The 12,418-nt window shown below is 44.4% G+C and overlaps 1 protein-coding gene across 1 annotated transcript in view; it reads right to left on the reverse strand.

The window, feature by feature from the left end:
• Positions 1 to 12,418, reverse strand: part of LOC115459335 (ATP-binding cassette sub-family G member 8-like) — a 64,900-nt gene that overhangs the window by 6,160 nt on the left and 46,322 nt on the right. The window contains exons 11-12 of the mRNA XM_030189177.1: positions 9,003 to 9,202; positions 6,573 to 6,649 (exon numbers count right to left, since the gene is read on the reverse strand). Of these exons, the coding sequence (XP_030045037.1) occupies positions 6,573 to 6,649; positions 9,003 to 9,202 (277 nt within the window). The remainder of the gene's footprint in view (positions 1 to 6,572; positions 6,650 to 9,002; positions 9,203 to 12,418) is intronic.

Below are 12,418 nucleotides of genomic sequence, written 5' to 3' on the forward strand. Positions count from 1 at the left end.
CAATCACTGACTAGCATCCTTGTAATAAGTAAACTGCTGATATCCCCCCCCCCCCCCCCCCAAAAAAAAAAAATCCACAGAATGCAGTATTTCAATGCAATATAGATCCTTATTTTTTGGGGGGGAAAAAAATCAAATTTCAAGTTTTTTTTAAAGACTTGCTATCCTGCCCAACAGAATAAACCATCTGAGCGGCAAACAATCTAAAAAAAAAGGAGGAACAGACATACAATACTAACATGAAACAACTACTACTACTACTATTTAGCATTTCTATAGCGCTACAAGGCGTACGCAGCGCTGCACAAACATAGAAGAAAGACAGTCCCTGCTCAAAGAGCTATGTAATAAAAGTGAGCCAAGTATAGGACAATCAAGCCATTGTGACATCACTGATGAGGTTGGCTCTTATTGGTGGACTGAGGCATTATGACATCACAATATTAGCTCTGGTTACAAGAGACTACTACTACTATTTATCACTTCTATAGCGCTACAAGGCGTACGCAGCGCTGCACAAACATAGAAGAAAGACAGTCCCTGCTCAAAGAGCTTACAATCTAATAGACAAAAATAAAGTAAGCAAATCAAATCAATTAATGTGTACAGGAAGGAGGAGAGGAGGGTAGGTGGAGGCAAGTGGTTACAAGTGGTTACGAGTCAAAAGCAATGTTAAAGAGGTGGGCTTTCAGTCTAGATTTAAAGGTGGCCAAGGATGGGGCAAGACGTAGGGGCTCAGGAAGTTTATTCCAGGCATAGGGTGCAGCGAGACAGAAGGTGCGAAGTCTGGAGTTGGCAGTAGTGGAGAAGGGAACAGATAAGAAGGATTTATCCATGGAGTGGAGTGCACGGGAAGGGGTGTAGGGAAGGACGAGTGTGGAGAGATACTGGGGAGCAGCAGAGTGAGTACAAAAGGAATTAAGAGTAGAGCTACAATATAAACAGGAAAGGGGGGGAGTATGGGGGAAAAACAATACGGTAGGGGAGCATGTAGGCTCTTAAGGGTTAATATCTCACATGCGAAGCCCAATTTTGCATAGGTTGCCAAGAGAGGAATTGGAAGATCCAGGTCAGGACATTTACAGTTCCTCTAGTATTTTACAAAAGGCTCTGTCAAGCTTGGAGAATTTTGTAAAGTACACAGAAGAACTGACAAATACAATGTTTACTTGCTTGCTTTGAAAGCGGGAAGAGTGGTTTTGCAAATGTTTGCATAGAAAAACAGAGCGGCATCACTCAGCAGCCTCCACTTACACATGTGAAAGGCAATTCTAAAATCGAGATGCCCATATTTACATGCCTCTTATGTGCATAAATGTCTACAAAACTGGCGTTAAGAGTACATGTTATCTGTGATGTGCCAGCAGGACGCCTAAACATTATTCTGTAATGGCCAGCTTAATTTACATAGGGAGTCTTTTTACTAAGCTGTGGTTAAAAATGGCCGATTTTCCATTTTCCCAATTAATGGCCATGAACTAATGTTATAGAAAAATATCAGTTGGGTAGTAAACACTAACAAAACCAATCAAAAAATATATATAACTAGTAAAAAAGGCCCGTTTCTGACACAAATGAAACGGGCGCTAGCAAGGTTTTCCTCGGAGTGTGTATGTTTGAGAGAGTGTATGTGAGAGTGATGTGTGTGAGAGAGAGAGTGAATGTGCGAGTGTGTGTGTGTGACAGAGAGAGAGTGAGTCTGGGTGCGAGTGTGTCTGTGAGAGAGAGAGTGTGTGTGTGAGAATGAGAGTGTGTGCAAGTGTGTATGTGAGACACAGTGTGAGAGAGAGAGAGAGTGTGTTTCACAAAGATACAGTTTGTGCGAGAGAGTGTGTGTGAGACACAGACTCTCTGTGAGACTATGAGACCAAGAGAGTGTGTGAGTGACTGTGTGACACATAGAGAGTGAATGTGATACAGTGTGAGACATAGAGTGTGTGAGAGACAGTGTATGAGAGTGAGAGAGAGAAAGGCATTGACTGTGAGAGAGAGAGAGTGTGTGAGAGAGTGTGTGTGTGACAGAGATACCTCCCCCCCCTCTGGTGTCAGGCCACCCCTCCCTCCCTCTCTCTGGTGTCTGAGCGTTACTGTGCAGGACGCTGAGCTCTGGCTGTGCTTCAAGGAACTGACCAATCCTATTTAATAGAATGCACCTCCAACATTCTGAAGCCGAGAAACCTCGTGTGGTTGGTCACTTCTGCTTGTGAGGAACCCGGAAGTACGTGATGTCAATTCAGGAGATGGATACAGAGAGCAGGAATGCCTCAGCCATGCAGTCAGCTTCAGAATGTTGGGGGTGCGTTTTATTATATAAGATGTTTACTTGAGGCTGACTACTAATGACCCCTGCACCTAGGGTTACCATATGGCTCCAGAAAAAGGAGGACACACTGATCCAGTCCGGGTTTTGCTTCCATTGAAAGCAATGGAAGTAAAACCCAGACTGGCTCAATCTGTCCTTTTTCTGGAGCCACAGGGTAACCCTACCTGCACCACAATACACAACAGCAATTAAAAACCTCAAAGCTCTAGGATGCGAACATAAGCACAGTTACTATCCTTAATGGTAGTGACGTACCAAGGGTGGGACAGTGGGGGCGATATGCCCCGGGTGCATGCTGCAAGGGAGTGCAAAATGATAAAGGGGATGGAACTCCTCTCATATGAAGTTAGGGCTCTTCAGCTTGGAAAAGAGACGGCTGAGGGGAAATATGATTGGGGTCTACAAAATTCTGAGTGGTGCAGAACGAGTAGAAGTGAATCAATATTTTACTCTTTCAAAAAGCACAAAGACTAGGGGACACTCAAGAAAGTTACATGAAAATACTTTTAAAACAAATAGGAGGAAATATCTTTTCATTCAATGAATAGTTAAGCTCTGGAACTCTTTGCCAGAGGATGTAGTATCAGAGGTTAGCCTATCTGGGCTTAAAAAAGATTTGGACAAATTCCTGGAGGAAAAGTCCATAGTCTGCTATTGAGACAAAGATGGGGAAGCCTCTGTTTGCCCTGGGATTGGTAGCATGGAATCTTGCTACTATTTGGGTTTCTGCCAGGTATTGTGAACTGGCTTGGCCACTCTTGGAAACAGGATACTGGGCAAGATGGACCATTGGTCTGACCCAGTATGGCTATTTTTATGTACTCGTTTTCTTATATGAGAGGAAGGAGATTGGTCTCCTGAGGGATTGAGGGTGGAAATAGGGTTAAAAAGATAGAAAGGCAATAGTATATGGGTATAGAAGAATGGCCTGGGTCAAGGGAAGGAAGGAGAGACAGGAATGGAGCTGGGCTGGTGAGGAGATGAGAGGCAGAAGACAGTAGATGAATACAAAAGATGGAAATGGGAGACTGAGTAGGGGAATAGGAAACTTAAGAAAAAGGGACAGAGAGGCCAATGGGACTGCTGGAGAGGGGATGAGAGGGAGATGGGAAAAGCTGGTAGGTAGATGAGAGGTGCAATGGAAACTAGACAAGAGGGTGAAAGGGAGAGTGAAGGGTAGAAATCATATATAGGTGGATATAAAAAGAAAAAAAAAGAACAGTACCAGATGGATATAGAGAAGGAAGGGAAGACGGACAAGAGAAGAGAGAAGAGATGGAAAGGCAGACTAAAAGAATTTAGAAGACCGACAGAAAAAGAGGAACAGATTGAGACCAACCCAATTAGAAAAGTGTCCAGACAACAAAGGTAGAAAAAATTCTTATTATTTAATACTTTTTAATGATGTACATCTTAACAATTTCTGTATTTTAGCAGAGTACAGGAGAAAATGCATTTCTTTCTTTTACCAGAATCGCACTGCTTATAGAGTCTGGCTTTCTTTGGGAAAGGGGAAAGGGGGGGGGGGGGTCTTTTGTCTGCTTGTTTTTTGTAGTCCCCTATTTTGTATAAGGCATTACTCTGGAATGTATGAAACTACCGACTATCACTCTCAGCTATTTTGCCTCCCCAGGTCTGTATTTCTACATTTAGAGCCAGTGTATTTCTAAGGTCCACAGTGGGGGAAGGAGGGAAGTGCTGGGTAAGGAGGGATGAAGGGAGAAAGAGCTGGGCATTGGAGAAGGAGAAAAAGGCCAAGATGATGGTGTCAGGTCTAGGGAAGGGGGTTAGGGAAAGTGTGCTCTCCGCTTGCTAATTCATGTGCATGTGAGAGGGGTCATAATAACAGAAATTTCCCAACGTTGGCTATTTTCATTTTTTTTAAATGTGTGTTTGTACAGTGGCGTAGCAAGGGCGGGGCGGTGGGGGTGGTCCGCACCGGGTGCACCCTCCAGTAGGCAAGAATGCACCCGGGGAGGGGGGTGTCATTTTGCCAGGGGGGGGTGTGTGTCGTGCTGCACCCTGGGGGGACGGACGCCGCTGCACCTCGGGGGGGGGGGGGGGGGGTGTGTGCGCAGCGGCGATCTGCCCCGGGTGGAAGCCGACCTAGGATCGCCACTGTGTTTGTATTCACTGTTTTGACACATTGGCTTCCAATTCAATTTGTTTTTTAAATAACCTTTTTTTTTTTTTTTTTTAAATAACCATAATGAATGTGTATGAGATAAATGTATGCAAATGAATATGCTAATATACCTCCCACCCCTCCCCCCCAAATGAAACAAACTACACCCATGAGAACATGAAGTATGTGTTCGCATGCTGCCATCTTCTGGAGAGCACATTTGACTTTTCAGCAGAGATTGTGCTGGTTTTTGATCTGCTCTGGTGCTATACTCATTTGGCCATTTTGTATGGTGAAAATTAGTGAAAACGGAAAGCAACAAGCGGGGAGGAGTATCCTCACGCAAAACGAAAGCAATAAAAACAAAATAGGACAAATATGGAGGAAATCCAAAAACCTTTACTGGTAATCAACTAACGACCCGACACAAAGCATCAGGGATCAAACAAATCTTCTACGGTTGTCACTCGGTTAAAAACCAAAAGAAAAGATGGTTGTCGGACTTCCTTAAAATGAAGAAGTTGAGAAATCAGCTGTAAAGCGCCTCAACGGCAATACACAGAAACGTTTGACCCCTGATGCAGGCTTTGATGCCGAAACACGGCCGTGTCGGGTCGTTAGTTGATTACCAATAAAGGTTCTTGGAGTTCCTCCACATTTGTCCTCACTCTTTTGTTTTTATTGAAAATTAGTGAAAACACCATTTAGGGGCCCTTTCACTAAGCCGCATAGGTACCTACATGCGCCCAACTTGCGCCAGTTTGGAACTACTGCCCGACTACTGTGTGGGCCGGGCAGTAACTTCATTTTTTTACGCACATCCACTACATGCGCCGGAAAATATATTTTTATTTTCTGGATTGCGGTGCTAACCGGGCAGTAATCGGCATTGTGCATGCGATGACAAATACTGCCTGGTTAATGCTTGAGACCTTACCGCTAAGTCAATGGGTTGCAGTAAGGTATCAGGCCCCAAATGGACTTGCACCAATTTTCATTTCGCTGCACGTCCATTTTCGGGCCCCCCCCAAAAAGGACTTTTATGCAGGTGCGCTGAAAAATGTACCTGTGCGCAACCAATACATGCGTCTACACCAGCGCAGGCCACCTTTTGGCGCACCTTAATAAAAGGACCCCTTAGTTTTTTGGAGATAGAGATCGCAGCATAGCCCTTGATGTAGTCCCTTTGGGTGAAACATGGCCTGTGTCGGGCATTCTATTAGGTTGAAACCCTGCAATAAAGATTTGTTCATATCTGTCACTGATCTGCTTTGTTTGTTTTCAGCATGTTGGGAATGGCACTGAACACTTTCTGGAAAGGGAAATGGGACTTGATTTACCACCTTTCTGTGGTTTTTGCAACTACGTTCAAAGCAGTTTACATAGAGGGGCATTTTCGAACGGGGCCGGCCATATCTAAGGGCGCCCATCTCCGAGGACGGCGTCGCGAAGGGGCGGGGCCGACCGTATTTTCGAACAAGATGGCTGGCCATCTTTCATTTCGATAATACGGTTGGGGCCGGCCAAATGTTAGAGATGGCCGGCTTCGGTTTTTGCCGATAATGGAAACTGAGGCTGGCCATCTCAAACCCGGCCAAATCCAAGGCATTTGGTCATGGGAGGAGCCAGCATTTGTAGTGCCAAAATCGGCTTTCGATTATACCGATTTGGCCGGCTTTAGGAGATCGCCGGCCATCTCCCGATTTGTGTCGGAAGATGGTCAGCGATCTCCTTCGAAAATAAGCTGGATTGTATATACAGGTACTTATTTGTACCTGGGGCAATGGAGGGTAAGTGACTTGCCCAGAGTCACAAGGAGCTGCAGTGGGAATTGAACCCCAAAAAGGGTTCAGAGCAAGGTAACAAAAAGAGGCCAATCAATAGTACTAGATCAGGATTAAAACATCATAAACAAAACCATATAAAAAATTTTTTTTAAGTTTCCTTGTATTTTCATAAAATTCAATACAATATAATTATAAAAGCTATTTACTGAACAAATATGTGCAAAGTTTTACAGCAATTTAGTAGAAGGGCCTTTTTGTCACCTTCTGATAAAATGCCACTAACTCAGTATCACTGCCGTAGAGTATTTTATAATACAAATTCTGTTAAATCCGATACCTTAGCAAAGAAATATGGAGTAACTGAGTACATCCCATCTTCTAATTCATGATAAAGCATTGCTCTCTCTGAGTGACCTATGAAAATTGAAAAAAAATGACCAATTAATTTAGGGGTTTATTAAACTGCAGTTCTTAGGATTTGAAGATGTTCTAGAAAGTTCTCTGTATGATGAATGATTACATATATGCAGCTCACAGCTCCAAAGAACCACGACTGTTTGGCCAAGTTCTGTGAACACAGACAGACGGGAAAGTGGGCAGGACAATTAACCGACCCAAAACCAGGGCCCTATTTACTAATGCATGGTAAAAGGCAAGTTTTTGTGCAGTTTACCATGGAAATATCTGTCAAGCATTTCATTAACCCGTTCAAGACGACAGGGAAATTCCCACAGTAAATTTGGTTTACTGCAGGAATATCATGCTCCAAGTCAGCCCGTTATCCTTTTCAAGGCTAAGTCACATCCTATATAATAAAACGCACCTCCAGGTGCATTCTGTTAAATAGGATTGGTCAGTTCCTTGAAGCACAGCCAGAGCTCAGCGTCCTGCACAGTAACGCTCAGACACCAGAGAGAGAGAGGGGGGCCTGACACCAGAGAGGGGGGTGGGGGGAGATATCTCTGTCACACACACACACTCTCTCTCTCTCTCACAGTCAATGTCTTTCTCTCTCTCACTCTCACACACTGTCTCTCACACACTCTATGTCTCACACTGTATCACATTCACTCTCTATGTGTCACACAGTCACTCACACACTCTCTTGGTCTCATATACTCAGTCTCACAGAGAGTCTGTGTCTCACACACACTCTCTCTCTTGCACACACTGTATCTGTGTGAAACACACTCTCTCTCTCACACTGTGTCTCACATATGCACTTGCACACACTCTCTCACACACACACTCTCTCTCTCACAGACACACTCGCACCCAGACTCACTCTCTATCTCACACACACACACTCACACATTACTACTACTACTATTTAGCATTTCTATAACTCTCTCTCTCACACACAGTCACTCTCACATACACTCTCTCAAACATACACACTCCGAGGAAAACCTTGCTAGCGCCTGTTTCATTTGTGTCAGAAACGGGCCTTTTTTACCAGTAGTTTTATAATTGCCCTTCACCCTGATCCCTTTAAAAACATGAACAAGCCACCCCAATCCTACCTCCCTCCCCTAATCCCTAATCCTACCTCCCTCCCCCAATCGTCAATCCTTCTTAAAGGGTAAAAGTGTCAACTCCCCAAACTAAGTCCCACCTATAATCCTTTAAAAAAAGATATCCCATATTAGTATCCCCACCTCCAATTTCTTTGACAGCTAAGATGGTGTCCCCCCCTCCCCCACATACACGTGATACCTGATTTAAAAATCTGGCCTTCTTCTGGTGTCCCTAAACCCACCCCATTGCCCCTTCCCTGGTTGCTCCTGTCCCTGTGACTGCTGCTTCCAAAATGGTCTTATGGCTAGGACCCAGGCTGCCAGGTAAGGGAACACTGCCTTATTTGGGGTGGGGGGATCTTATATGAGGGGTAGGGAATGGGTTTGAGGGGCTGCACATGTTTTTAAAGGGAGCAGAAGACCTGGGGCAATGTTTGTAACTTTTTTTTTATTTATTTGGATTTTGCTCACACCTTTTCAGTAGTAGCTCAAGGTGAGTGACATTCAGGTACACTGGCTATTTCCCTGTCCCTGAGGCAGTGGAGGGTTAAGTGACTTGCCAAGTTCATAAGGAGCAGCAGTGGTATTTGAACTGTCCGGTGGGATTTGAACCATCCACCTCTGGATGTCAAGCCCAGTGCTTTAACCACTAGGCCAGTGGTTCCCAAACCTGGTCCTAGAGGCACCCCAGCCAGTCAGGTTTTCAGGATATCCACAATGAATATTCATGAAGGGGATTTTGCATATACTACCTCCCACTGCATGCAAGTCTCTCTCATGAATATTCAATGTGGATATCCTGAAAACCTGACTGGCTGGGGTGCCTTCAGGACCAGGTTTGGGAACCCACCGCATTAGGCCCCTCCTCCACTGTGCTGGCCCATTTAACTTGCACCCTGGCGCATCAGCTTCCATCTTAGCAGGTCAATGCTCCTGCGGAAAGTTAACATCTCTTCATATGTTGCTAATTTTCAATGAATAACAGTTGACAAAATCTAATATAAGCTGTGTTACTCGTTTTCATTGTAATGAACTGCATCGCATGCTTCACAGCTCATTATTATTCAACTCTAGTGCGATGAAAACTCCGGCATTAGGATGCATTATTGGCAAAAAAATGCAGGCTATTTCCATAATGCAGCTTAGTAAACGAGGGCCTTCATAGCACTTTTCAAATTTTTGAAACACCCTGAGAAGTAGATTCATCTATGTCGCCAAAAAGGCTGAGTCTTTAAAATTAAGATACTTACATTTGGCAATAACGTCTAAAACCACAGCAAAGGGTGTTAGCGCTCCGATCATGTACAACAGCGCTGTGGTGTCCTGGATAGACAGCGAGTTTCCTCCATGCCCATAATATAAGAATCCGATTAGTAACGACATCAGCAGAGCTTCAAATCCATGGAGCAACAGCATCACAAGGTCTCGGAAGTCGTTGGAGACTTGGCGCCTAAGGAAATATGATACTTTTAAGGATACGGGGGAGCCGTTCGATCCAACATAGTCTGTACCTAGACACTTCTACCAAAACAATTTCAAATATTGTGAGACAGCTGTCAATAAAATTATCATTAGGCCAAGCTAATTTTATGCAGTTACATTGGCATTTAACAGCATAGAGGGGCAAAATCAAACAGGGGCGCCCATCTATAAGGGCGGCCATTTTTAAGGACGGTCCCGTAAAGCAGCGTCCCCGACCGTATTATCGAAACAAGATGGCCGTCCATCTTTCGTTTCGATAATACGGCCAGGGACGGCCAAATCTCAACATTTGGGTCCACCTTAGAGATGGCCACCATTGGTTTTCGCCGATAATGGAAACTAAGACGGCCATCTCAAAACTGGCCAAATCCAAGCCATTTGGTCATGGGAGGAGCTAGCATTTGTAGTGCACTGGTCCCCCTCACATGCCAGGACACCAACCGAGCACCCTAGGGGGCACTGCAGTGGACTTCACAAATTGATCCCAGGTGCATAGCTCCCTTACCTTGTGTGCTGAGCCCCCCACAAACCCCCCAAAACCCACTACCCACAACTGTACAACACTACCATAGCCCTTAAAGGGTAATGGGGGGGCACCTAGATGTGGGTACAGTGGGTTTCGGGTGGGTTTTGGAGGGCTCCCATTTACCACCACAAGTGTAACGGGGGGGGGGGGGGGGGGCTGGGTCCGCCTGCCTGAAGTGCACTGCAGTACCCACTAAAAACTGCTCCAGGTACCTGCATACTGCTGTGATGGAGCTAGGTATGACAATTGAAAATGGCATAGAGGCTGGCAACAAAATGTTTTTTAATTTTGTTTTTTGGGTGGGAGGGGGTTGGTGACCACTGGGGGAGTAAGGGGAGGTCATCCCCATTTCCCTCTGGTGGTCATCTGGTCAGTTCGGGCACCTTTTCAAGACTTGGTCGTGAACAAAAATGGACCAAGTAAAGTCGGCCAAATGCTCGTCAGGGCCGCACTTCTTTTTTTCCATTATCGGCCGAGGATGGCCATCTCTTAACAACGCCCCCGTCCCACCTTCGGTACACTGCCAACACGCCCCCTTGAACTTTGGCCGGCCCTGTGACGGAAAGCAGTTGAGGCCGGCCAAAATCGGTTTTCGATTATGCCAATCTGGCCGCCCTTAGGAGAAGGGCGCCCATCTCCCGATTTGTGTCGGAAGATGGGCGCCCTTCTCCTTTGAAAATAAACTGGATAGTTTGTTATAACTAAATCCAAACACACCCCCCCCAGATAAAATATGTCTGTTCAAACTTGCCATTCACAGAGATTTAGCGGGATCAAAATGTTGCATAGTTTGCCTTTATATAGATCGTTTTGAAAAACAATTTGTTTATTCATCTATATTTTTTCAGTATTTACCATTTTGGAAATGCTATATTGACGATATATTTTTTATTTGGTCGGGTGATGCTTCTTTACTTATGCAATTTTATGAGTGCATTAATACCTGTAATTCAAATATACATCTTTCTACTGACATTAGTACATATGTGACCCATTTTTAAAATATTTGTATTTTGTATGCATCAGGTATATTTTCTACTTCAGTATTTTGTAAGACTACGGATTGCAACTCTTACCTGCATTATAGTTACCATCTACAACATTTGCGAGATAATATACCAGTAAGTCAGCTCCTACGTATGAGACGTCTCTGTATTTCTATTCAAGATTTTAAGGATCAGGCTTTTGCTATGTATTCCCGCTTTATAAAGCAAAGTTACCCACAACATGTAGTAAGGAAAACATATAAACGTGCGTTATATTATCATCGGGATTGGCTTCCTCTACCTAGATCTACTTCTTCAGCACATACACCAGTTTGCGTTATACTTTATTTTTCTCATGCTATTCATATTCGTCAAATTATATGCAAATTCTGGCATGCGCTTCAATATCATACGGTACAGTGTTTGAAGATTCCCCTAAGTTTGCTTATAAGTGCAGCAGGAACTTGGAGGATATTCTTTCATCTACGATGGAGTCCTCAATAGGTTCTTCAATGCTACAGCACTGGCATGGACATCAGATTTGTGGACAATGTAGTCGTTGCCCTTATGCTTGGAACACACAAACTGTTCATCATCCTGTTTCTGGGCACAAGTTTCATTTAAGACATAATTCAGATTGTATCACCTCTCAAGTTGTCTACTGTATTAATTTTCCATGTGACTTGTACTATATTGGGCATATTAAACATAGACTTAAAGTCTGAATTACGTAGGGATCTTGCCAGGTATTTGTGACCTGGATTGGCCACTGTTGGAAACAGGATGCTGGGCTTGATGGACCTTTGGTCTGTCCCAGTATGGCAACACTTATGTACTTATGTAGCATCTCAGCGATATTCGCAGATGAGTAACTGAAACACCACATGTCCAGCATTGGATTCAACTGCAGGATACCCTCTCTGATTTGTCTTTTGTTGGTTTGGAACTGGTTCGACTTAAGCGAGGTGGTGATATTTCAGCTGTTCTTCTTCATAAGGAGCAACGCTATATTTTTGAATGGAACACTATTGCCCCTTGTGGATTAAACAGAGACATCACATCACCCCTCTCCTCAAATCACTTCACTGGCTTCCGATCAGGTACCGCATACAGTTCAAGCTTCTCCTACTAACCTACAAATGCACTCAATCTGCAGCCCCTCCTTACCTCTCTACCCTCATCTCCCCTTACGTTCCTACCTGTAACCTCCGCTCTCAAAACAAATCCCTCCTTTCAGTACCCTTCTCCACCACCGCCAACTCCAGGCTCCGCCCTTTCTATCTCACTTCTCCCCATGCTTGGAATAAACTCCCTGAGCCCATATGCCAGGCCCCCTCCCTGCCCATCTTCAAATCCCTACTCAAAGCCCACCTCTTCAATGTCGCCTTTGGTACCTAACCACCTCACCTCTATTCAAGAAATCTCGACTGCCCCAACTTGTCATTTCGTCCATTAGATTGTAAGTTCCTTTGAGCAGGGACTGTCCTTTTTTGTTAAACTGTACAGCGCTGCGTAACCCTAGTAACGCTCTAGAAATGTCAAGTAGTAGTAATAGTAGTAGTACTTATATACATCAATGGTCTCTCTCTCTCTCTCTCTCTCTCTCTACTACATGACTTCTGGACTATATAACCAATGGTCTCTCTCTCTATTTTTACTATATGGCTTCTGG

The sequence above is a fragment of the Microcaecilia unicolor genome, unplaced genomic scaffold (genome assembly GCF_901765095.1).
Source record: "Microcaecilia unicolor unplaced genomic scaffold, aMicUni1.1, whole genome shotgun sequence".
Taxonomy (NCBI): Eukaryota; Metazoa; Chordata; class Amphibia; order Gymnophiona; family Siphonopidae; genus Microcaecilia; species Microcaecilia unicolor.